At 37.9% G+C, this 27,791-nt stretch overlaps 1 protein-coding gene across 12 annotated transcripts in view; it reads left to right on the forward strand.

The window, feature by feature from the left end:
• Positions 1–27,791, forward strand: part of AFDN (afadin, adherens junction formation factor) — a 216,269-nt gene that overhangs the window by 135,023 nt on the left and 53,455 nt on the right. For 8 of the 12 annotated variants that reach the window (XM_084624826.1, XM_084624831.1, XM_084624836.1 and 5 more), the window contains 9 exons: positions 958–1,163; positions 4,635–4,655; positions 5,406–5,551; positions 8,776–8,870; positions 11,063–11,328; positions 11,848–11,991; positions 20,522–20,720; positions 21,631–21,734; positions 25,565–25,651. In XM_084624826.1, the coding sequence (XP_084480952.1) occupies positions 958–1,163; positions 4,635–4,655; positions 5,406–5,551; positions 8,776–8,870; positions 11,063–11,328; positions 11,848–11,991; positions 20,522–20,720; positions 21,631–21,734; positions 25,565–25,651 (1,268 nt within the window). The remainder of the gene's footprint in view (positions 1–957; positions 1,164–4,634; positions 4,656–5,405; positions 5,552–8,775; positions 8,871–11,062; positions 11,329–11,847; positions 11,992–20,521; positions 20,721–21,630; positions 21,735–25,564; positions 25,652–27,791) is intronic. The other 4 variants (XM_084624834.1, XM_084624828.1, XM_084624833.1 and 1 more) reach the window with 1 other exon arrangement.

Raw genomic sequence — 27,791 nt, forward strand, 5'->3', positions numbered from 1 at the left:
GATAGGACGTTTGATGAGCAAATAGAGAAATTGTTCTGACTGAAATGCACTGTAAGAGAGCTTTTGGAGTGGCACAGTGAAAAGGGAAATTTTATTTTATTAAAGAATAGTATTGTCCCTGGAGTAGTTGACTTGATGCAGTAGAATCTCAGAGTTGCGAACACTTTCGGAGTGGAGATTGTTTGTAACTCTGAAATGTCTAGTATCAGAGGGGTAGCCGTGTTAGTCTGTATCCACAAAAACAACGAGGAGTCCGGTGGCACCTTAAAGACTAACAGATTTATTTGGACATAAGCTTTTGTGGGTAAAAAAACCCCACGTTTTTGTTTGTGCATCTGAAGAAGTGGGGTTATTTACCCACAAAAGCTTATTCCCAAATAAATCTGTTAGTCTTTAAGGTGCCACTGGACTCCTCATTTTTCTGAAATGTCTGTAATTCTGAACAAAATGTTTTGGTGGTCCTTTCAAAAGTTTACTACTGAATATTGACTTAATGCAGGTTTGAAACTTTACAATGCAGAAGAAAAATGCTGCTTTTAACCATTTTAATTTAAATGAAACAAGCACGGACAGTTTCCTTATCTTGTCATATCTTTTTTTAAACTTTCCATTTTTTTTTAGTAGTTTACATTTAACAGAGTACTGTACTGTAATTTTTTTTTGGTCTCTGCCTGATTGCATGCTTCCCGTTCCAAATGAGGTGTGTGGTTGACTAGTCAGTTCGTAACTCTGGTGCTCATAACTCTGAGGTTCTACTGTACATAAATGGGAAATAACGTAGAGCTATTTCCTCCTACATAAAGTTTCCTACCTAGCTTATATGTGGGTTCTTTATTGTCCTACTTCAGTAGTTGCAGTGCATAGTTTAGACAAATAAGAGCTCATGTTTCATTGAATTATGAAATTTTATTTTCTTTTTCCAATCCTTGGGTGACTTTTTTTTGTCTATTTCCACAGCTGAAGATGCCTTCTTATCTGCCATTATTAATTATACCAACAGCTCGACAGTTCATTTTAAATTATCACCTACTTATGTTTTGTACATGACGTGTCGGTATGTATTGTCAAACCAGTACAGACCTGACATCAGTCCTACTGAGCGTACTCACAAAGTCATTGCAATAGTCAACAAGATGGTGAGCATGATGGAAGGAGTTATACAGGTGAGTTTTGATCTGCAGAGACATGTCAAAGGAATTTAAAATATATACATTGCAGACTATAACTTAAATTTCTTCAGAAAAGTCTTTTTTTCCCCCCACTCTAGCGTTTCACTCAAAAGGTTGCTGAGTATGAGCCTGTAATGTATTTATTTCTCTAGTAAAGATTTTTTCTCTTGTGAGATAGTAAACTACATTCCCTCAGGATAAATTTGTGGCTTTGATGAAGACCTATATGATGAGAGTAAAGGTGATTTTTTTTCCACCTCCACATTGTTGCCCCATTCCCTATAGCAAAAAAACAACCAAACAAAAAACCAACCACACCCCAAACAGTTCTAAAATCAGTCTTTCCATTAAGTATTTTTGATCCTCAACCACTTCTAATCCACCACTGCATCCGATGAAGTGAGCTGTAGCTCACGAAAGCTCATGCTCAAATAAATTGGTTAGTCTCTAAGGTGTCACAAGTACTCCTTTTCGTTTTGCGAATACAGACTAACATGGGCTGTTACTCTGAAACCACTTCTAATGTGACTTGTAATTGCTTTTTTAGTAATGCTTTATAAATACAGGCATTTACATTGATCATGTTGTATAGAAAATTGATCATGTGTTGTACAGAAAATACTTAGCTTAAAAAAGGAATGTAATTATTGAACTTTGGTCCTGTTCCTCTTATGTACACACAAAGATATTACAGCATTTAGTATTTTTAATTTTTTTCTCAAATATATCGATTTGATACTAGCACGTCTTGCACAAAGAGAAATTTAAGATATCAGGATAAAAGTTTTAGTATATAATATGAAACCTGATCCTGCATTCCTTGCACATATAAAAATCCCATTGAAGCCTATGGCATTTTTGCTTTTACAAGGAATGCAGGATCAGATCCACAGTCCTGACTTTGAAATCTAAAAAGGAATATCTTGTACTGTCTCTTCACTGTTATTATATTTTTACTGTATTTAATTTTTACTGTAATACCCTGAGAAAGTAGTTATAATATTGTGTGTTATACTAATAGCACTAACTCATCAGTTGCAGATTTTTCTCATCGGGAGAATTAAAATCCCTATTCTTTATAATACATAAAACACAAGACTACATAAGTGTTTTCTTAAAAATTATCAATAAATCAATTATTGTTATATACTTAAATTTGTGTATTATGATTTACATATTTCATTGGTGCCTAGAGGCTCAGGGCCCCATTGTGCTAGGCATTGTACAAACATATAACAAAGAGACATAATCCCTGCTCCAAAAGAGCTTGCAATCTTAAGTGTACAACTGTAAACAACAGATGCATAAAACAAATAGATGGAGCATAATGAAACTGTGCTGGTCAGCATGAAAAACTGGTCACAGCAAACCAACTGCTAAACTTTTCATAGGCATTACAGTGAAGAAGAGTTTTAAGAAGGGAGGAGAACAACGAGGTGGCTTTGCAGATATTTACAAAATGCTCCTCCCATGCATAAGGTGGCATTGGAGAAAGTGCAGTAGTGTTTGTAAGAATTTTTATAAAAGGGAAATCAGGACTTAATATTTGAAGAATGAGAACAGAGGCTGATGTCTCAAAACAATAAGGGATAATAAATGGGGCATTCATAGACCCTGAGAAGCCCTAAAAGTGAAGACAATTAGTTTGAGTTTGATGTGATGATGTAGGGGTAGCAAGTTGAGGGATTCAAAGAGTGATGATGATTGAAGTGGTGAGCTAGGAAAATGATCTTTTCAGAAGAGTTTTGAATGGGTGTAGGTGGACAAAGGTGGAATTCATCTTGGCCATAGAGGAGAATGTTGCAGCAGACACGATAGAAATAAGGAGATCCTTAGATAAGATAAGAGACTTAGCTGTATGAATGGAGAGGAAAGGCTTGATCTTATGCATGTTATCCAGGATGAAGTGGCAGGCTTTAGATATGGTCTGGATGTGAACATCTACGGAGAGGCCTGAGTCAAAGATGATCTCCAGGTTTGGGCATGAATGACAGGGAAAATGTTACTGTTTTCCACAGTGACTGAGAAAAGAGTGGCAGTGGGAGGGTTTGAGAGGCAAAGATGAAGAGCTCTGTTTTGGCCATGTTGAGTTTAAGTTGATGGCTAGACATCCATGAGGAGTCAGAGAGAAGGTGACACTTAGTTTTGGTGGAAGGAGGCAAGTCAGGAGTGGAGAGGTAGATCTGAGGCACATCAGCATAGAGATGATAGTTGAAATTATGAATGAGCTCCCTCTAAGACAAGGCCTGAAGGGAGAAGAGAGAATCAAGGACTCAGCCCTGTGTAAACCACCCCTCTTCTTCACACCACCCTCCCCCACTGAAGAGGGAGGATGAGGATAATCTTCTGAACCAGTGATAACAGAAGTAGGAGAAGAACCAGGAAAGGACAGTCATGGTAGCCAAGTGGGGGACAAGATTTCAGGAGGAGCATGGTTAAGGAGGATAAAGACAGAGTTTGCTAATTCTGAGCTTTGACCAGGAAGAGTTCATTGGAGACTTTGAGAGCCATTGGTGGAAGCTGGTTTGGAGGGATATACAGGATGCAGTTGGAGGAGAGGCACTCTAGACAGTATTTGTACAGTGAGTGGGGCAAGAGAAGTAGATAGGATGAGATCACTGTAGCCAAATTGAGGAGCTAGAGAAGGAAAGCACACAAATATCTGTGCCAGGGACTGGGAAGAGGAGATACTGGTCAAAATTCTGATTTTTGCCTATCAGAACTATAAAGAGACTTCTAGTGTAATTTCCAAAAGCTACTCTCTTAAAATTTTGTGAAGTATTTTCAGAATCTTTGATGGTAGGAACGATAAACAGCAGAAAATATTAAGATTTCATGTGATAGGGAGTAATTTTATGGAAGGGTCTGAAAAAGTTGAATAACGAAGTAAAATCTGTTAGAATAGCAGAAGGCAAAGTATAGTTAGTGTAGGTTGCATGTTGCAGAACTTTAGAAGTTCAGTGCAGTATTTTGTTTGACTCAATATTTTTCATTGTGTTAAAAAAAACAAACCATTGTTTTAAAGTGAAAACCATGTATTAATCTGTTCCCCACCTTGCATTTTATTTTTTAATTTTCCTTTTGTCCCTGTTTGTGTTTGTACATTGTCTTCATTTCAGTAGTGTGGGCAAGTAGCTCTCTGGAATTAGCATTCATGCTGCTACAGAGAGACTTGGCGGATGCTCTACAGGAAATCTGTGCTGCACTGACTCCGAAACAGCCTGTGGTTCAAGGGCATTCCTTGAACTAATTGGCACTTTGGTTCTTTGCTGTCATATTACTGGGTCTACCTAAAATATAAGTGGTCTCAGTTGTGTAACAGCCACTGATGAAATATATTTAGGTGTATCTGTGAACATAAGTGTTATACCTTCATATTTAGTGTCTGATTTCTAAAACTACCATGATTGTTCACAAGTTTCTTTCTTCTATTCTGTTTGATTTCCTTCGTCCGTTTTTCTCCAGGAGGTAGACCAGGTTGATCAGGTAGGATATACTGCTGGGAACTGATCCTAGCTATGTTGGCTTAGCTCAGTTTCTCATGCTGCTTCCATGTCAAAATACAATACTCAAACAGCTGGACTGAACAGTTCATAACACTCATTCAGCAACTGGAACATGCAGTACTAAAATTCTTTTTTGACTGTGCAACCTTTATCGGCATTCCATAATTTCTGCTTAACGCACTTCAGTGTGGATATGAAATGACCAAAGTTCTTTTTCTTCCCTTTATTTCTTTTTTTTTTGTCTGTGGTTCCTATTCTTTGGATCTCATCTGAGGTTGCCTAGCCTGGCATTTGTGGTCGGGAGATGGTGAGATAGATCAGTACTCGATACTAAGTTGCCTGGTGTCAAAGCCAGTGACTAGCAGTATCAGGGTGGCAGTGGGTAACAGCTAATATGTGCTTACGCACACGCAGATTACCAGATAATGCATATGGCTAATCTTTTAGCATTACGTAACTAGATGTTAATGCCATTATTCCATTGATTTCACTAATGGCAACTGGACAGAATTTTGAACATACTGGATATATTTAAAATGTAACTTATTTGTTGGAATAATTGCAGTATTATCATTTGTTATATATAGAAAAATATTTTGCAAATATCTGGTATCTGAGGTATGTTTGAAATGGGAAATGTACTGGTCTATCTTTGGAGCTCTTTGTCTAATAATTTCTGATCAGAAAGGACCTACCCTATATTGTTTGCTACTTCTCTTTTTACTTACAGAAGCAGAAGAATATTGCTGGGGCACTTGCATTTTGGATGGCAAATGCATCTGAATTGCTCAACTTCATTAAGCAAGACCGCGACCTTAGCCGAATTACTTTAGATGCGCAAGATGTTTTGGCACATTTGGTTCAAATGGCTTTCAAGTAAGGGCATCAGAATTTTGTTTCTTTTGTATATTTGCCGTGTGGAATTATTAGGCTTTATTTCTATACTTTTGAAAAGTACTGTACACTTTTTTCTAAGTTCTAGATGTCATGATTCTTTAGTTGTATTGAAACCAGTTAAAGAAATGCATGGGGAGTGGACAAGCATTCCATTTTTAGTTATTTAATAGAGATGGATCATTTGGACTGTAGTGAGAAGGTAAATTGCATCACTTTCTCGTTCCTTGCTAAGCAGATTCTACAGAGACCCTGTCCTGAGTGGTTAGGTGCTAACTCTTTGTTTAAATCAACATACATACCGTTTTATAATCGTGTACGGTAGCCAGCCAGATTTCTACACATCTGATCATGAAAATGTTGAAATACCAATCAAAGTTGCTATTAACTACATACTTGTTTTTGACATTTTGATCAACATCTGCAGTCATGTAGCTTAGTCCCCAGATAGGTTGGTTGTGGATTAATCAGTAGTTATCTGCAGCAGCTACGCATTGTATTAGCCCACAATAATGGCTGGAGCTGTTTTGTTCCATATTTCCTGTACTATGTGTTTTTGTTTGATCGTCCTCTAAAGCTCTTCATTTGTGATTCCCACCCCATTTCTGGTGATTTGATGTCGAAGATAGTTGCTCAAATAACCTGGGAATATAGATAAGGTCTGAATGAATTTTCAAGTTTCACCGCCAAATAGTAAGACAGATTTTACAACAGCGTTAAATATTCAGAGTTTTTAGTTTGGAAGGAAGGGTTTCTGTTTCTTAAGATTGGCTTTAGGGTTATGAAGGCATGTCTGGCAGATCAGGTGGTGATGTACCACATTATTTAATTTAAAAAGCGGGAAGAAGGGGGGGATGGCCTGGGGCTAGAGAATGTGTGTATATATATATTTATTCAGTTGCAGAACGTGACCGTATCTGTATGGTTCTAAACTTTGCCATTGCTTAGTATATTCTCTGATTTGTGAGCAAAGACATCAGACCTATGAAAATGGACCCATGCAGAATATTCTTTTCAGATATCAATTACTACAAGTAAAGAATTATGCTTGGAATAACAACTTACAACAATCAACGGTATAGGTTGATATTAAACATAAGCTGCTTAGTGATTGTTCAGTCAAGCTAGAATTTCTCCTAGATCAGCGTTTTGCATTACTGCAAATTTCTCCTAGATCAGTGTTTTGCATTACTGGCTTGAAATGCTTGTGTACAGACCTTCAAAGTCACTTTCTGTCTTCATCATACATTAGCTTGCATATTATACATTTTTTTATGACTGAGAAAGAATGACCATATATTTTTTTTTTTCCTTAATTGGTTCTAACTATAATAGTTATTCACACGCAGTCACCATCTTTTTGGATATATTTTATCCTCCCATTGTAACCTCTAAGCTTCCAGGAGACCAGCACCAACTTCATGTAACTTGAATATTTTCTTTCACTTATGACACATGAATACAGTAGTGTAGTCAAGAGTAAATGGAGATGAACAGAATTTACCCACTTCTCATATGGGGAATATGGAGTTTAGTTTATCCACGTTTTTACCACTACACAACTGTATGAAATATTAGCAACATAAAAAATTGTCTGCTCTTAAAAAAAAGTTAATTCAGTGGTAGTATCAAAAAGTGTACCAGAAATTGTTGAAATTATTTTGCAACAAAATTTTTAAAAATAGGTACTTTCCATGATTAGAAATGTTTTAAGATGGAACAAGAAGTTAGGGATATCGTACTTTATTTAAGGAAGACATAAAATATCATTACATAAAGAGTTGAGGAAAATATTACAGCTTGATTCCAATCAGCTAGTTGCGTTTCAGTTTTAGCATTCTGCAATACACAAAAATGATGTTATGAATGAAAAACTATCTGGCTGAAAAACAATATTTAGGAAAAAAAGTCAATATAAAACTGAAAGAATTTTCAAAATCAAATGTACTTTTCTCTCGGTTTTTCTAAGCTGAGTGAAATGCAAAGAATAAACAATATAAAAAGCTACACAATATCAGGTTCTCATATGCTAGCTCAGTGCTAGAATGTTTGGATTGCAAATACTTAGAGATATTCTTTTGCAATACTTCCACTGGAATTTTTTTTTTAAATTTTGGTCTAAATTTTTATGTAAGGTTATTCTCACAAAACTTAAATTATGGGTCAGTTTTAGCCTGACAAAAACTCCCGTTAATTAAATTCATTTATGACATTCACATAGTTGAGTATTTGAAAGTTTCAGTCTCAGATGTCCAAAGAATCTTCTCTAAGAGTCTTAATGCTTGCTGAATTATTAGTTGCATGTTTCTAGAAAATTTGTATTAGCTTTTGGTCATACTGGATCATTTCGAGGAGCATTATTTTGGTTCAGATATAGTCATAAGCATAAGATTGAGTTAGGCATTTTATAATTTTTACAGCAAGTTGCTTATACTTTTTCACTTTGGAAGTATGCAAAATAAAATGCATAATTAATGTGTATATGCCTACAAACATGTTTAATTTTTATTTAACATTTTAAAAAAGGTAGCAGAAATGACCATACAGAGGATAAAACTTTTAGTCGTATTAACTTTTACATACAAGATTAAATATAGAGACAAAAGGGAATAAAAATATGAGAAGGCGATAGAAAGAAACTGAAGAACGGAAGGAAGCGGGGCGAAGGCACGGGAAGGAGTCAGAAACTAATCTACAGTTCATTCTGCTGTTTCTATAAAATCTGCCCATATATCAGTGAACTAATCTATACAATTTTTATTAAAGAAGATCCTTTATGATCGCTAGCAGTGAAGCCATATCAGTATACCATTCCTCAGTCATTGGACTGGATTTTTATTTCCACTGAAGAAGAAGTTTTTTACTGACTATCAGGGTTCTGTACAGCTATTGCTGCTTACCATAAGGTATCTTGATTATTCTACCTACTAACCCCAGAAAAATGTGTACTCCTTTAAGTACAAATGTCAGATGACATAAAAATGTTAATTTTACGCTCCTTCCAGAATTGCATTATGTTGGGACAACTCCACAATATATGAACCAAATTGGCACCCGTTTCCTAACAATGTCAGCATTTATTACTACTAATAGCTCCAGATTTAAATAATTTATATGGGGGTCCAGTATATATTTCAGATAACAGATTCTATGTAAGTCAAGCAAAATTTCTTATATTGGATAATCAAAATTGTGTTCTTTTTCAGATATTTAGTTCACTGTCTTCAGTCAGAGCTTAACAATTACATGCCAGCATTCCTTGATGATCCAGACGAAAATAATCTTCAAAGGCCTAAAATAGGTTAGACTTGCTTGGTCATTTTGTCTTGCTATTAAACCAGTAGTTTATAGCCACTGTTAATAGATTGAGTCAGTCTATTTTACCACTGATGTGAAATTTACATGTTCTCACTAACACCTTAGTTGTTTGTAAATCCACTATATGCGGATAATAGATTAGACTCTTTGGGATGGAATTTACATGAAAAATAATCTTTAAAATAAAGGTAAACTCACATTATCTAATGTCTCGGGAAGAACACTTGAAATGTTTGGTTAATCAGTGTTGTAGATAAAGAAATTAGCTTTTGGAAAGTGAGGAGTGTATCCATGTGTAGAATTTCAGATAATTAGCATTTACTGGTATGTCTTCCACTGACAATTATTAAATAATCTACTCAGGTTTGAAGAAAAAACATTTACATTCTTCTAAAATAAAATATAAAGTTTAGATTTTTTGGGTAAGAAGATTGAAAGTTATTCTGAAATTAAAACATTTTTCTGTGTTGAGAAATTCTTTATAAAAAAAAAAAAGAAAAATATTGATTAAAAAGCAGTTTTTCCCCTATCAGTTTCTGTATTTCCTTTACTGTTGTCTCAGATGTTTGGCTTGAATAAGGGTTTGTGTCATTGTCCAGCTTCCTCTTTTACATGATCCTGAAGTACAGTCAGTTGCTATGGTAATGGATGCCACATAACAACCTAGATAGTCGTACGTTTTCATTTGACATTACAAATGGTTGTATGGAAACAACAAGAAATTTCATTATGTTTTAACTGTGGGATCAAGTAGGGGTAGGAAGAAAGACTATGCAAGAAAAAGCTTTTATTTAAAAAACAATTACAAACTAGGAAATGTGAAGAAAAAATGAGAAACTAGGGAAAGGCTTTGTTTAGTGCATATTAAATCTAGTGTGAAAGCCCTTCTTTACAATTTAAAAACTATTCAACCTTCATTTTCATCTTTGCTTATAATCTTTAGCTGGCAAATAACTTAAAATCTCAGGAAAAATGTTTAGTCAACACAATTATAATGTTGTATACAAAGAAAAGGTACAATATTCTGATCTGACTGAAAATGTAAATGTGCCATCACATGGTGACCTGCACTGTGGAGGGAAAGGGTATGTTTGCATCTTTCTGAAATCTGAATTATATAAAGCTTAGTAGATGATGATGTGAGTCTGCACTATACAGTCAGATGTGAGACTATTACATTTTTCACATTAAAATTTATCCTGGTATTTACTATGTTTAAATACTAAGTATTTTCAAGTAACTTTATAGGTTTTAGCACTGAAACATTCAGGGGATGATTTTTGTCAATCACACGACTTTCAAACTTTTGAGCAACCGTGAAAATAACATGGCTGATTTATTTATTTAATAAGAACTTCAAGTTCTCGTAATTCCATATGTGTGTTTAAAAAAAGAACACAACTCACCAGCCCCCAAACAAATCCCACCATCTTTGGGCATTAGTGATAGTGTTTCTTCATCTGAAAAACTAAATGTGCCCTACAGACTATTAAACTTTCTTAACAGGAAATCTCTAGCACTGTTTTAGTTAGCAGTTTGCACTCCTCCTCCTAGCTTTAACTCAAAGTGTCTATTTATAATGTAGTGGTAGAAAGATGGAACTAAAATAATAAACACCCTAGGCATTTGTGAGCAAGAGGACATTGTATGTAATTTTAACTACTTTATGTGCCATATATTAATTTGGACTTACAATATAATCCTTGGCTATATTCCGTTAAAAGTGGAAAAAACAATAGTTATTTGTCTTCTGCCAAAAAGCATGCTATTTATCACTAGTATGGAATAGCTTAAATGCGTTGTATGTGTAGGAACTATAACTTATAAGAATTTTTTACTGTATTTATTTTGTGTTGGAATCTAAACGGTATAATTAGTTGGTTTCTGTAATTGCTTAGTTTAATAAAATGCTATGAAGATTCAACTTTAATCACTTAGCTTTCTATTTTTAAAATAGATTTTTGTTAATTCATACGTTCTTGAAATTTAGTATGGAATAAACAAATACCAAGTGTGCAGGAGCCATTCTGGAACAGTGTTCTAATTTGTCTTTCATAATTCATGCAGTAGTTACCTAATGTGATCGGATTCAATTTGGATGCCTGAACCTACTTTTTTTTTTTTTTAAACCGTAAATACTAATGTGTACTAATACATGCTTCTCTGTCTCTGTAGATGATGTCTTGCATACACTAACTGGAGCTATGTCCCTGTTGCGACGATGTAGAGTGAATGCTGCACTGACTATACAGCTCTTCTCCCAGCTCTTTCACTTTATCAACATGTGGCTTTTTAATAGATTGGTTACTGACCCAGATTCTGGCTTGTGTTCGCATTACTGGGGAGCCATCATCCGTCAACAGTTGGGCCATATCGAGGCCTGGGCAGAAAAACAGGGCCTAGAGCTGGCTGCTGATTGCCACCTAAGCAGGATAGTGCAGGTGAGTGGTGGTGGTCTTGGTTCTCAGTGAAACGTCCTCCTCATGGGGTGTTTTTTCAAAAATACAACATGATGCATTTGTGTAAATGTATCCTAGAACCCTGGTTCAGTGTGTAGAGTTGTAAAAGCCTCTCTGTATATTAGTGCAATCATTCACTGAAAATGAACTGAATATCTGGATGTGTTTTTTCCCCAAGAGAATCAAATCAGTTTCTTCCTGATACACTGAGTTTGATTAGTTTGCATGGTTATAGCAGCTGGAAAATTAATCTGTTACCTAGTTTAGGGTTCCCTTGGTTCCTGAACTTAGAGGCAGAGTATTTGTGTTGCAGAAGAGAAGAGGGATTTCGAAAATGAAGTTTACATCACTTTTGCAGCAATTCTGGCTTCTTGCTGCATGGTGTCCTCTGCTCTGCCTACCCTGTAGACAAAAAGAAACTGTGAAATAAATAAGGGCTCTGGTTATATTCCATTCTTAAATTATAATTAAGTCTCCGGTGTGGTTTTTTTTTTTTTTAAGGCAACTACACTACTTACCATGGATAAATACTCACATGATGACATTCCAAATATTAACAGTACCTGCTTTAAGTTGAATTCTCTACAGCTACAGGCATTACTGCAGAATTATCACTGTGCTCCAGATGAACCATTTATCCCAACAGTAAGTCATTTAATGCATTGTTCAACATTTCTGGGGAAAATAGTGTGGCTATAGAGTTTAATCACCACTTGCCTGTAAAATAGTAAATGTATTGATTGACTATCACTTTTATAAGTGTAGTAGTAAGAAATAGTGTTAAAATCTTTACTGTAGAAAATAAATGAAAGGATCAAATATTTTGCTTTCTCTAAAGAGTAGGTGAAAATTCTTCATCCAAGTCATATTCCTTCAGAACAGGATGTTGGAAACATCTTCAGATGAACAAATGGATACATACAGTCTTTTGCATGCTGAACCAGTTCTAAGGTTAAGGCAAAACAATTACTGGAAAAATGTCTAATATTATAAATCTTGCCTAATGACAAGTCTGTGGATTTTGTGCGTGTGCAAAAGCCAAGGGATTTTTGTGTGTGCAGAAGCCCACTAAGTGTATGTCTACACTGCAGCTGTGAGGTTTGATTTCCAGCACTGGTAGACAGCCTGGAGCTAGCTCTGCTTGAACTAGCATGCTAAAAGTAGCTGTGAAATAGCTAAAAATAGCAGTTGCCCAACCTGCTGCCCATGCGTGGCATAACATTCACATTGCTATTTTTAGTGTGCTAACTTGAGCTGAGCTAGCTCAAGTCTGTCTGCCAGTGCTGGGAATTACACCTCCCACCCGCAGAGTAAACATCTTAGAGGTGTTAGAATAAGCCATAAGTCACAGAATAGCTTTTTCTCCTAAGAAGGTTTTTCATATTAAAAAGGTAAAAGTTTAAGCAATGTTTTTAGTGTTCTAAACATTTTATTTTAATAGCAGCAACAAATACGTTAGTATGCATATTCAAGTGCCTTTTGTTTAGTAGTGTTCCTGCACTGAACCATTTGTAAAGTCTTCGTAACCAAGGTAGAGCTGACTCTGCAGCATAATTTTATATGTCTACCAATTGAAAATCTGTGAATATGGCCTAAATTAGAAAATAAACACAATTTTCCATCCTCTTCTTTACTGCAGAACATAGCTTAATTTAAACTGTCATTTTACAAGCAAGATTAACCCATCATTTTTTAATCATTCATTTGCTGTTAGAGACCTGGAAAAAATTGATTAAATTATTATCTTTGCATTAATAACACTGTTGGCTTCTTTTTTTTTTTTAAGCAGCCTTTGCTGGTGGTTACTTTATAGTGGTATCCAGGATACCAGAATTCACTATATACTAGAAAAGACTCAGTACACCTGGACATGTCCATAAAGTCTGAGAAGAGGCCCTAGATTCTAACAGAAGAGGATCCAAGTTGCTCTGAACTCACCCTCATTGGATACTTGAGAGACCTGAAGGAGTTACAATTTTTTCAGATCCAAGACTGTGTGTTAGTTTCTTGTGTTTTGGGTCCCAAATAGGTGTTGGTTCCTACTTTGAGGTCTTTCAAGGCTCTGCACTGTGAGTTATTGAGTGATGCAGATCAGTCCTTGGTCCTGAACCCTCCTCACTCTCTAAAGCTCTTGTGGCCTGCTTGAAATTTGCAAAAGCTGTTGCCTAGATTTCAGTTTATGCTTTCATGAAGCTCTGTTCTCTTAATTGTGAATCCAGATCAGATGCTTAGGGCTTGTCTACAGCAGCACTGCTGTAGCTCTTCTGTGTAGATGCTGCCTGCACCGACAGGAGGGTGTCTCCCATTGGCATAGGTAATCTGCTTCCCTGAGAGGTGGTATCTAGGTTGAAAGAAGAATTCTGTGAACCGAGTGCTAAGTGCACCTGGAATTAGGTCAGTTTAACTATCTCGCTTGGGGGAGTATGCATTTTTCACACCCCTGAGCAACCTAGTTGGGTCAACCTAACGTTTTAGATTTCAGAGTAGCAGCCGTGTTAGTCTGTATTCGCAAAAAGAAAACCTCTCCGGGAGGCAGATTACCTATGCCAATGGGAGACACCCTCCTGTCCGTGTAGGCAGCATCTACACTGAAGAGCTAGAGCAGTGCCACTTTAGACAAGCCCTAAGCATCTGATCTGGATTCACAATTATGAGAACAATTAAGAGGGCCTAATCACATCAGCCACGCTATCGGAGGCTCGTTCACCTGCACATCTACCAATGTGATATATGCCATCATGTGCCAGCAGTGCCCTTCTGCCATGTACATTGGTCAAACTAGACAGTCTCTAAAAGAATAAATGGACACAAATCAGATGTCAAGAATTATAACATTCAAAAACCAGTTGGAGAACACTTCAATCTCTCTGGTCACTTGATTACAGACCTAAAAGTTGCACTTCTTCAACAAAAAAACTTCAAAAACAGACTTCAACGAGAGACTGCTGAATTGGAATTAATTTGCAAACTGGATACAATTAACTTAGGCTTGAATAGAGACTGGGAGTGGATGGGTCATTACATAAAGTAAAACTATTTCCCCATGTTTATTCTCCCCCCCACCCCCCACTGTTCCTCAGACGTTCTTGTCAACTGCTGGAAATAGCCCACCTTGATTATCACTACAAAAGGTCTGTCTCCCCCCCCCCTGCCCCCCGCTCTCCTGCTGGTAATAGCTCACCTTAAGTGATCACTCTGGTTACAGTGTGTATGGTAACACCCATTGTTTCATGTTCTCTGTGTATATAAATCTCTCCACTGTATTTTTCCACTGAATGCATCTGATGAAGTGAGCTGTAACTCACGAAAGCTTATGCTCAAATAAATTTAACTTTTAGAGTAGACCAAGCATTATTTTGAGACAGCAGTAGTTTAGTCTCCCGTGTCTAATGGTAACGTCTATCTTACATATAGTTTTATACTGTTGCCCATCATTGTCGTATCTGAGTGCCTTCCATGTAAAATGGATAGCAATAGCAAAGTCTCTAATGGACTTCATGAAGTTTCTGGCATTTTCCCCTTTTTGGGGTGAAAATATGCTTAAGGTAGGGTTCTGGTTTTGATTTTTTTCAGGGTGATTTGGCTCAACATTTTATATTGGTTGATGGGCTTTTTTGCGTGGGGAGTGTTTCATTGTTTTTAGTGTCATTCTGGTGGCAAAGAGGTTTTGTAGTATTACTTAAAGACAGGCAGATTCTGGATTTGCCTGATCTCCTCTGGAAATTTCTTCCATATCTGGATCCCCTCAGTTGAGAATCCTTTATCCTTATTTTCTAAGTGGCAGGGAAGACAGGAGCAGTGATCTCTGGGAGTCTTTAGTCACAAATCTGCAGACAGGAGGCAGCCATTTGATGATCGCTTTATGCTTGGTTGAGATGGAAGTGCATTTCAGCAGCAGCAGCTGTGACTGAGCAGGCCTTTTCAGGATCCCCTCTGCTCACCCCAAATGGGGAGGGGGCTAGAAAAGGTGCCCCAAACATAGGCTGTGTCTCACTCATCCGACTGGATGGCCATATACAGTGGAATCACTCAACTCCGCTGCTGAAATGAGGTATGACAATTAATTTTGCCACCTGGAATGTCCGCACCCTTATGGACTCTCAGTGCAGTGAATGCCCAGAAAGAACAACTACCATAATTGCCAGAGAACTGACAAGACTCTACATTGACATTGTAGCTCTTAGTGAGACCCACCGGGCTGATGAGGACCAATTAAAAGAGGATGGAGGTGGCTACATCTCCTTTTGGAAAGGAAAGCCACCTGAAGAGAGACGCATTCATGAGATTGGCTTTGCCATAAAAATAAGATCGCCAGACAGCTTTTGGAGCTTCCCGTGGGGATCAACAAATGTCTTGTGACTCTTCGGCTCAAGCTTAGCAACAACCAGTACGCTACTGTCATAAACGCATAGGCCCCACACTCGATGATGAGGAAGACAGTAAGGAGCAGTTTTATAGAACTCTTGATATAGTCCTCCCAGCCACACCTATGGCAGACAAAGTCATCCTGCGGGAAGATTTCAATGCCAGAGTTGGATGGGATTCCCAACTCTGGAGAGGCACAATAGGTAAAGAAGGTGTGGGAAATGTAAACCCCAATGGTATTCTCCTCCTCAGCAAATGTGTGGAGCATGACCTGCTCATCACAAATACCATCTTTAGGCAGAGTAACAAATTTAAGACCACGTGGAAGCATCCTTGGTCCAAACACTGGCACCTTACTGATGTCTGTATAACACGGGCTATGAGAGGTACCGATCACTATTGGACAGACCATAGATTAGTAAGATCAGTCATGTACCTGCAGCTCGCTCCACCACACCACAAACACCCAAAGACTAAGCGAAAGCAGTACAATGTCAAAGCACTTCAAGACCAAGCCAGCTGCAAGACATTCCAGCAACATCTGTCTGAGAGACTCTCACCTGCCTAACAATATCACTGACATTCAAGAACATTGGGATCAACTTAAAAACACCGTTCACAATGCATGTGCTGAAACAGGGTGTTCGACTCGTCGGCACCAAGACTGGTTTGACAAAAACAATGAGGAAATCCTAGCATTAACTGAGAAGAAAACAAATGCATGTTGTAATGGCAAAATGATTCCTCTAATAAACAAAAACATGAGGCCTATCACCTGCTTAAAGCCAAAGTCCAAAGGAGGCTACATGACATCAAAAACCAGTGGTGGCAAGAGAAGGCCTCTGACATTCAGGGTTTCGTAGACCACGATGACATGAGAAGCTTCTTTCAAGCAACAAAAGCTATATATGGGCCACCCCCCTTACGCTCTCAGGAAGGCTCCGCCCTCCTTAAGGACAATGCAGCCATTAGACAACACTGGAAGGAGCACTTTGAGAGCCTACTAAACCGTGAATCCACAGTTTCTGAAGACACCACGGAATTTATTCCACAGTGCTCAGCAATGGAACACCTTGCTGATCCCCCATCTTCTGAGGAAGTCCGGCATGCCGTCACGAAGACAAAAAATCAAAAGGCACCAGGGCCAGACGGATCCCAGCGGAGTTTTTTAAAGCTGGTGGAACAATGCTCAAGCACAAACTTTGCCAACTCCTTGACAAAATCTGGACCTGTGAAGAAATTCCACCTGACTTTAAGAACACCAGTGTTGTTTCAGCATTCAAGAAAGGGGACAAATCTTTGTGTGGGAACTACAGAGGTATTGCTCTCCTCTCCATCGCAAGGAAGATTCTTGCCTGGATTCTACTAAACCGCCTCCTCTCCCTTGCTGGGGAATTCCTTCCTGAATCACAGTGTGGCTTCAGGCCATCCCAAGGCACAACTGACATGATCTTCGTGGCATGATAGATTCAAGAGAAGTGCAGAGAGCAACACCAGGAACGGTTCATGGCATTCATCGACCTAACCAAGGCCGATTTGGCTATCAATCATGATGCTTTATGGAGGGTGCTGGGTAGGTTTGGCTGTCCACAGAAATTCATTTCCATCATCAGGCTACTCCATGATGGGATGGCAGCCACCGTTTTGTGCAATGGCTCAGAGACCGAACCATTCAGCGTTAGCACCGGTGTCAAGTAAGGCTGTATCATTGCTCCAACACTCTTCTCCATTCACCTTGCCATGATCCTGATTCTCTTTCGTGACTGCCTTCCTGACGGAATCAGGATTGAGTATCGTATGGATGGCGAACTCCTCAATCTTCAATAAAAGAAAGGGAGTACTTGTGGCATCTTAGAGACTAACCAATTTATTTGAGCATAAGCTTTCGTGAGCTACAGCTCACTTCATCGGATGCATACTGTGGAAAATACAGAAGATGTTTTTATACACACAAACCATGAAAAAATGGGTGTTTATCACTACAAAAGGTTTTCTCTCCCCCCACCCTACTCTCCTGCTGGTAATAGCTTATCTAAAGTGAACACTCTCCTTACAATGTGTATGATGATCAAGTTGCACCATTTCCAGCACAAATCCAGGTTTTCTCCCCACCCCCCACAAACCCACTCTCCTGTTGGTAATAGCTTATCTAAAGTGATCACTCTCCTTACATCTTCTGTATTTTCCACAGTATGCATCCGATGAAGTGAGCTGTAGCTCACGAAAGCTTATGCTCAAATAAATTGGTTAGTCTCTAAGGTGCCACAAGTACTCCTTTTCTTTTTGCGAATACAGACTAACACGGCTGTTACTCTGAAACCTGTCAATCTTCGATGTCTCCAAAGAAAATCTAAGATAATGAGAATTGGCATCACTGACCTTCAGTATGCAGATGACTCTCATTCTTGCACACACAGAGGCTGACCTGCAAAGCACCCTAAATCTTTTTGCAGATGCCTATCACAGCCTGAATCTCTCTCTCTCTCTCTCAGCATCAGGAAAACCCAGGTACTCTATCAGCCCTCACCTGCTGTGGGAAACTCTGCAGGGCAAGAATTGGGCTCTTCAGCCACTTAAAAACTCACCAATGAACCCTCTTGGGAGACCTCATCCTTGCACCGAGGGATAACTGAAGAAGATTCTCATGTGAGCTGTATTGTCCCAGAGAAGCACAGCTGTCAAAATGGTTCATAGATCAAAATTTGGTCTACAATTTAGAACCAGGGCTTGATCCATTAGTTGCTTTGAAGATTAGGACCAAAGCCTTAAACTGGCATTGAAAGCTGACTAGAAGCCAGTATAATGGGTTCTCAAACAGTGGGTTGGGACCCCAAAGTGGGTTGCAACCCTACTTTAATGGGGTTGCCAGGGCTGGTGTTAAACTTGCTGGGGCCTGGGACCGAAGCCTGAGCCCCACTGCTCAGGGCCAAAACCAAAGCTTGAATGGCTTCAGCTCTGGGTGGCGGGGTTCAGGTTACAGGCCCCCTTCCTTGGTTTGAAACCCTTCGGCTTTGGCCCCCCACCCAGGGCGGCAGGGTTCGGATTCCCCTCTCCCTCCCTCCCCCTGGCTCGGGGCGGCGGGGCTCAGGCTTTGGTCCCCCCTCTTGGTGTTGTGTAGTAAATTTTGTTGTCAAAAGGGGGTCACAGTGCAATGAAGTTTGAGAACCCCTGAAGTATAAGGAGTCGCGTACCTGATGTGCTCATGGCGACCTAAACCATGGAGAAGGCAGGCAAGCACATTCTGTACCAGCTGAAACCTGTACTCTATCTTGACTTTCACCTTCAGATACAGTGAGTTACAGTAATTCAGCCTGGAGGTGACAAATGCATGGATCATTGTGGAAAGGGAGCTGGAAGAGAGAGGGCATTTTTATGTACTGATGATACCTGGTCATCCATGCTTATTAAGGAGTCACTCACTTTTCAGCTACTCTCAGGATTATTACTGCTATTAAGTTGATCCACTGCAGTGGGGATCTGCAGAGGCAGTCATAAGAAAAAAATTACTTGCCAGTAACAAGTGTTTTGCTTTTGTATATCCTAATTTAACATCCCCCCCCCCAGCTCTACTTTGGAGTGTTAAAAGTAATTTCTTCTGATTTGGAGAGGAACTGAGGAATGGGTAGCATGGTGGGGTCTTTAATAACTGCTTCTTAAACACTGTATCTGAGGAGTGTCTTGTACATTCAAAACATTCACATTTCAGGTTAAAAATTTCCAAGGTTTCTCTGACCTGCTGTGACATTTTTAGAAGATTGCATATAAGAAGAGACAAAATGTCTTATTTATTTTTTTAAAATGTGGTGGTGTTTGAACCGCTCTGGAGTGGAAGCAACCAGAGAGAGAATCGTGGCATGAAGATGGTCTTCCCTTTGAATGTTCCGATGAAAAGTGAACACTGTGACAATTGTTAACTTTTGAATGTCTTTTGCTAAGCTCATAAAAAGCTCAATTAAGGAAAGACCTCACTGTGTATACATATGTTGCTAATTTAGCTGCACAGTGAAAAGTGTTCTGAAGTTGTACATGAAACTTTGCAAGATATGAAGGGCTGCTTTGCACTATATAGTATGTGCAAGTGGGAGCATCACTCTGATTATTGATTATTCCAAAAGTTTTTATGGTATGGACCTCTTTGGATTTATTTACTGTGGTACAGGATAAGGGCTCCCCCTCCAGTGAACCTTCTAAGAAGTGTGGGACAGGGTATTCTGGTAGCAAATAGCTAACTCGTCCCAGATTATGGAATTATATATTATCAGTTTTTTTGTGAGCTACTAGAGCTTTCATATTCTGGAATAAGTAGCCCCTTTTAATGCATTTCCCCATCTTTATTTTGTACAAAAAGGGTCAAAATATTGTACAAAAATTATATTACACTTTTTTACCCCCAAGACAAGAAATGTCAAAATTTAGGTTGCCATGTGCACTTGACTGTGCATATGCATTACAGTATAGTTTTTAATTACATGATCACATCCTAATTCTCAAATGCAGACCTCATGTAAAAATGTCTAATATATGTTCATTGGTGTATTGACTTAAGTTAAAAAAGAGAAGCTATTAGAAGATGCTACACAGGGTTGGAGAATGAAGTTGCATGATACTGGATTTGATAAAGCTTGTATTGTAATATATAGGCACATGTATCGGGGTACAGTTGAGGTTTTATGTGCAATTTTAGCTTTGTAATTTCCTGAATTTTGGCTGCTTAATGGTGCAATCATAGTTTTCTTAATATATATATTTTTTAATAGTGGAATTAATTTAGCCCTTTAAACATAGCAGTGTCCTTTTGTCTTATGTCCAGGAGTTGATAGAGAATGTAGTGGCTGTTGCAGAAAATACAGCTGATGAACTAGCTCGTAGTGATGGCAGAGAAGTCCAGCTAGAAGAGGATCCTGACCTGCAGCTGCCTTTTCTTTTGCCAGAAGATGGCTATTCATGTGATGTTGTCAGAAATGTTCCAAGTGGTTTACAAGAATTTTTAGATCCACTATGCCAGAGAGGTCAGTCCTGCTACTATTAAACTGTATATTGTCATTTTTCTCTAGTATAGTAAATGTAGAACTTGAGGTATGTTTAGAGGTATTTATTATTTTTTTCTCAATCACAATAGTGTTCAATCCTCATTTCATTATCCTTTGCTTTACACTTTCATTAAACTATTTAAATTTACCTCACTCACATGGTATGTAAAACTTGTATATACTTTTCTGCATTTTACTTTCGTATGACATTGTGAATCCCCTTGGCATAGTGCATGTTTATTTCAGACTTCTAAATAATTGAAGTGACCTTCTGTGTGTTGACAGCGTGTGTTTAGTAACCACCTACATCAAGGTCTTTATACATGGACCTGTAGAAAGAGAGAAATGTTCCCTGTGTGGTCCTTCCTTTTGTAAAGTGCTACCACTTTGGATCCTGCAGAAATGAAAAATAACAGGAAAGACAGGAGATACATGGCATGAAAGAAAATTGGGAGAAAGTGCATAAACTGGAAGAGGAGGGAGAAAGGGCAGTGTGTCTCCTTTGTGTTCTACCAAGTCTTTTCAAAGGCACAATACTACCAAGAACTGCTGCTTTGGTTTTACAGCCAGTCCTCTGTCTGTAGAACAGCTTAAGTTCAAAGAAATCATAAATGACCCCTTAATATTTAGTAAGTGCATTGGGTTCTTCAGGTGGAAGATGCTTTTAAGAACTGTAAGGTTGTGGTGTTAATCATGTGCTTGTGACAGTGTGTAATTCTTACATGCCTGTAATCTTTTGTTCAGCATACACAATTCAAAACTTTTAAACAGATAAGGATAAATATTGCTGTATGGTATTAATGCACCAGCAAAACTGTTACTTTTAGCTGTGTTTCACCAACTAATTCTTTGAGTGGCACACGTTCACTTGTGCTTTTTTCCCCTCTAGGGTTTTGCAGGCTGACACCTCACCCACGTTCACCAGGCACTTGGACAATGTATTTTGAAGGTGCAGACTATGAAAGTCACCTGTTACGCGAGAATGCTGAGCTAGTAGGTATTCATTTTGGGGTAATTCAGAGCAAGAGTCTATAAATATTAACCTGCAGTGAACTATATTTTGTGCGTACTCAGTTTTTATCCTTATTCCAAAGAATAGATTTAATTGCTGTTTATTATTTGGCTTCTTAGGCCTGGGCTACACTGTGGGGGTGAGGGGGTTTCAAACGAAGATACTTCGACTTCAGCTACGCGAATAGCATAGCTGACGTTGTGTATATTAGTTCGACTTACCTGGCCGTCCTCACGGCGGTGAGTCGACTGCGGCAGCTCCCCCGTCGACTCTGCTTACTCCTCCTGCCGAGATGGAGTACAGGGTTCGATTCGGGGATTGATTTATCATGTCTAGACAAGGCGCAATAAATCGATCCCCGATAGATTGATCGCTACCTGCCGATTCGGCAGGTAGTGAAGACATACGCTTAGCAAAGAAAAATAACAATTTGTAGAAATGTTTCAAGATCAGCTTATATCAACGTTTCCCTATCTTTGTCATAGCATGCCTATCATAAAGTAAACAATTTTTCAATGGGGAGCAGAAGGCAAAGGAATTTCCCTCAAAAATACTATTAAACGATTCATTTTGAAAGTATATTTTAAATTTGTGTGTACAGGGCAACCTGTTTGTTTACTTGGGTATTCTTTTCTGCTTTGGGCTGTGTAAACCAGCAGCCAGCAACTAAATATTAATATTGAATATTCAATAATCTAGCACATCTGTTTTTGCCAGATCTTCAGGGAAATGTATTCTTGGGTTTTGGTTTTTTTCCATTTTCATTTTTGTTTTGCTTGTTGGAGCACTCTTGGGCAACAAGACTCAGTCTGAAAAACACTTATTTTACTTTTTTGTAAAAGACCAGTACTACTTCAGTGAGAGGTTTGTGTCATAGCCTAAATATTTTGATATTGTTATAATTGCATTAGTTTACCAAAAATATAATATGATGAAATCAAGAAAACCAGAATTAAAGCAGAACGTGCCATCCCCCTACTCAGCTGCTTCGAAGAAATCATTAGGATGGAATGATAAAGTGTCTGCCAAATTGAGAGATGGGGACTCAAGAAATCCTAAACCCAAAGGTTTTTTCTTCATCCTTTCTAAAGCTGATGCAACGGTGGCATTCCTGGCAAAGGAAATGGCAATTCCTGCTAAGAGGGATTCTTTCTCAGAAGACCCTACAGACAGGATGGTAGAAATCATCATTAGACAGGATTTTCAAACTGCCTTTAGGAGCCTCGCTGGGAATTTTTTTTTTTTTTAAACCACAATATCCTGGTTGCAATAGCATAAAGAAGCATAGCCCCTTAGAACCATGCCAAATTTAAGTTGTTAGTAAAGAAAAAAATCTCCTTCCAATTCAGACAGTCACTGTTACTGAGACCCATCCTGCCTTGGTCCTAAAATAGACTTGAGGGCATGTCTCATTTAAGACATCTGGTGCTAATAGGCATCAGAAAAGTGGGTACAAGAGGTAGTGGAGCTGAGGTATTCTCTTGGGCTTCAGATTCTTCCACACCGTTTTTTCATCTCCTCACCTCAAGCAGTGATAAAAAGTATCAACTCATCCTGAAGGAAATCTTGTATGCCCTAGAGCTAAGGGCAGTAGAACTTGTCCCTTAAGAAAAGGTAACAAGGTTCTACTCCATATTCCTCATAGTAAGAAAAAGCTCTGGAGGAGTCTCGGCTGTGTACACTCAAAAGGCTAAAGGAGTTGATGAAGAAAACAAAAGTCAGGATGGAGACTGTCTTCCTCTGTCTCTGTAATCTCTCCAGGAAACTACCTCATATCAGTGGACCTGTCAGAGACTTACAATATGACACTTTCATCAGCCAAGTCTTCAGTTCATCCATAGCAGTTGTTGTCGTTAATACAAAATGTTACACTTTGGTCTCACTTACCCCTCCAGGAGTGTTCACAAATAATGATAATAGATTAGATGACTTGTCTGGGGATTTGTCTGTACCAGTTATTAGATGGTAGATCTCTTCATGACACAGTTAACGCTAATGGAGCTATTGCAAGGGTCTACTCTCCATCATCTGAATAGATGGGATAGAGTTTGCTTATGTATTCCAGTTTCTAATACTTTGAATCTGATTGATTGGCTACTCAGTGATAAATCGTAAAACACATTGGATGCTCCTACAAGATAAATGGCTCTTCTGGCCTCATGCAGGCATTCCACCATCTCAGACTATACAGGAGTGTGGACAAAAAGGAATAACAGCCAAAGGAAACAAAGTGTTTCAGCTCCTCGGGATTAGATCTCTGACCATGACACCTCAGGCCTCCTCATTAAATAATGCCATAAATGCAGGCTCATCCAAGTCTTATCGTATTCATGCTCTTTGGGACAACCTGTCTAGCCAAGCCAAAAATTAAAAATGTCTTCCAGTAAATAGTGGAATATAGTATAAGACATTACAGTTAAGAAGTGAACAAACCTGAACTGCCTCCAGTATTTGGAAACGGAGGGTCAATATTCCAGAAGTCTTGGACTAGTTAGAGACCAGTCACAAAAAGGAAGTAATCAAGTAACACATTGTCCATTTGTCACTAATGTAAGCTAATATCACCCTGAATTACATACAGTAGATCTCATGAGTAAGAAAGTGCCATTTTTAAGTTGCTTTTTTAAAAATAATTTTACTTTGTGAAATCCATAATGAAGTGGATAATTTGGTTCTAGAGCCAGGTGATGACGACTTCTTTTTGAGCCACCGATTTTTTTGAGAGTTAAAATTGAGTTTTACTCCTGGTGGGTAGTCTGTAAAATTTTTAAAATAAATACTTCTGAAGATTTGCTTTACATTGACTTAGTTTCTAACCCTTTGCAAAGGAGCTGAAAGATGGAAGCAGTGACAAAGCTATATGTTCCCTGGGTCTTGTGACTTTTTCCTCTACGTAGTGTTTTTGGAGAAATCTGTCATTTCTCCAGTGGGTTTTTAATGGACTTGAAACCTGATTGTGTTCCAATTTAAATCAATGGAAAAACTCCTATTAAATAAAATGGGAGCAGGCTCCTGTTTTGCCACAGTCTTTGGCACAAGAGTGCTGGGGTAGACTTCGCTGAGCATTTCCTTGCTTTTAAAAAAAAATTTTAACTTTGCCACAATGGTGTTTCATTTTTTTAAATTGTGTAACTTTTGTCTTATGAAACTCGCAGTGAGAGAGTTTTGCTTCATTTGGACACTACAATGGGCTTCATATACTTAAGATTGTAGTGTCACCTACATTACCTAACAGGGTATTGGCACCATAAGAGAATACCATGAAAATTACCTACTGCAAATATTCACTGGTGATTTTTTTCAAACTTAAATGTCTTGCTTGCTTTTTTGTGAAGTATTAAAAGGTTTTAATCTGCTCTTAAAATATTTATTGCCCCAGTATTTTTGCACATTAATTTTGTTTTCTAGAGGTTGGGTTTAAAAAAACTGAAACAAGGTTCAAAGAGCACAGTTATCATAAAATGATTTAACTAGTTTTCAGCTTTTATTTTTGTTAAATGATTTTAGAATTGTAGATCTCTTAGACCTCAGTAAATTTTTAGGTAGACTTTGGCCTTTCCTTTGGCAGTGATCTGAGCACAGATGTAATGCTGATAACCTCTCTCTAAACTAATACTAATCAAGAGTCACAGGTGTTAAAGTGAAAATGATTTGTAAAATGAGCTTTTGTATGTCAACAGGTATTCCATCCAATCGTTCATTATTGTTTATTTTATTGATTTAGACTATTTTATGCAGAAATCTTCATACTCAGTTTTGCTGTTAATGCAAACTTACATGTTTGTTTCCCTCCCTCCCCCCTATTTGATAGGCTCAGCCTTTGAGGAAAGAACCTGAAATCATCACAGTAACATTAAAGAAACAAAATGGAATGGGCCTAAGCATTGTGGCTGCTAAGGTATGAAAACATATTGCAGTAAAATCATCAAGCAACACTTTTTACTTTAACATTTCCTTAAACATGTCCTGGGAAAGTCTATGTTGCATACCATATTTAGCCTGCTAGGTTCCTGGCTATGAAATGCTGGTCTATAAAATACACAGAATCTGAACAAAGTAAGAGAAACAACAATTTAAATCAGAAAATTTTAATATTGAAATTGTGTCCTATAATGAATTTTTGGATTTAATTTTGTAATTTGGCACTCTTAATATTGACCATATCACACTAATTGTTAATATATTACATTCATACTTGCATTTTTTTAAGTTAAATATTGATGCTATCAACCCTTTGTATTTGGATATTTAGGTTTTGATCTGAGTGTGAAAAGATAATGAAAACTGATTCACTGCTAAAAAAAAGTAGTAGAAACTCTTTATGATAAGGAGTAATAAATGCCAGTTTTTATGGAAGTGTTATATTTTTATATGCATTAAAATTTAAAAATGAGTTGTTAAAAAATTATTCTAGTATGTAAATGGAAGTTTCTATCTACTGTGTAGTGAACTGAAATTAGGTGCCTATGTGATTTTAATATTTGTTTCATCTTATTGATCTATAAAATACTATATGCAGAGTAGCTGGGCCAAGAGGAGGCTCCCTTTTGAAAGTTTGCCTTATAAGGGGTACTGGCTATAGATCCGTCTTGCCTGTGGTAACATAAAGAATGCACATATTACTCCAGCCACCAGATGGAGGGCTCTACCTATTGGCTAGGTCTGTCTATTATATGGGCTTTATGTAGCAGACACAACATTCTCTTGATTTTCAGCTTTTAGTGTGATTTATTTATTAATAATTTATATAACTGTGGTGCCCAAAAGCCCCAATCATGAGTAGGCCATGAACAAACACATGAAGAGACAATGTCTTTTTGCTGTGTAGTAGATGACCTATGTCAAAACACTTAAGTTACTGTCCCAACGAGTTTACATCCTAAAGATGCTATTATCTGATGGCTTTTAAGCTGTCAGACATGACTGAGTACTTGTAAAGATTTTTCTTTTAGCTGAAATTTTGCATATTTCAGAATGTGTTTCTGCTTGAGGGGTGGTGGAGTTTTGATTATTTTGTATTTATTTTTAATGTTCTGTTCCTGCCATCGGGGGTTGGGGGGGTTAAGGAGTATACACCTAATTAGCATCTTGGACTACAAGAAAATAATATCAAAATCTGAGAAATTAGAGACTAAAAATTTTAATTTTGTGCTATTGACATGTTAGTGCAGTAGTAGTTTGAAAGACTAATAGTACATGAGTATTGAGAGTACCCCAATTTATCTGCACATCAGACTTCTGACTGCCAACTGAATTTCAGTTTAGTGTTTGCTCGATATGGAAGTGGAACTGGTTTATTAAATTGATGAGAAGTCCTAATTTAGCGTGAAAAAACTTTCTCATGTAAGGAGGAGCAGGGATATGAGATGGGGAGAATTGCTGTTTCCATTGGAACTGACTTCCCTGTTGGGTACACAGTTTTCACTGACAGCATACTCCTAATTTATAGCAGCAGTACACAACTGGGCTACTGCGTGGTGTCGAAATAAGTTTTAAAAAGTTGAGGTTAAAAAAATTATTCTCACCTGTGTGAAAAACTAGTAAGAAGCAGATGTTCTGTTTCCTTATCCTGATGTTAATCTATGGCTATGTAGAAAATCTTTTTTGCCCAGCTAATGCGTATTTGAAATAGCAAAGTAAATAGTGAAATCTGTTATGTGACTACTTAAGAAACCAGTAGAATATTGGTTGCATAAAAGAGATGGTCTTTCGTTGAAAGCTGAATCAAATGGTCCTAGAAATAGAATGGAGATATTTTTCAAGTGGTTGCTTAGAACAGAGAATTGCTTATTAGAGAGAGCTGTTTTTTCAGTTTTTCTGTATTATCATAAAAGTAATAAAAGGTGCAAAAAAGTGTACCGGCAGTGCAATTTCCAAAGTTGTGTAGAAAAGAGCAATTGAAATTATGTAAATGGTATTTGAGAAGCTGTAACAGTGAATATACTTTCTCATTTTTTGTTACTTTCCTTATCTATTGACTCTTGGTTTTTCCAGTGGATTTCAGTCATATATTTTGCATTGGTACAGAAATTGAAATT

This window comes from Lepidochelys olivacea (genome assembly GCF_965140295.1).
Source record: "Lepidochelys olivacea isolate rLepOli2 genome assembly, chromosome: 3".
Classification (NCBI taxonomy): domain Eukaryota; kingdom Metazoa; phylum Chordata; order Testudines; family Cheloniidae; genus Lepidochelys; species Lepidochelys olivacea.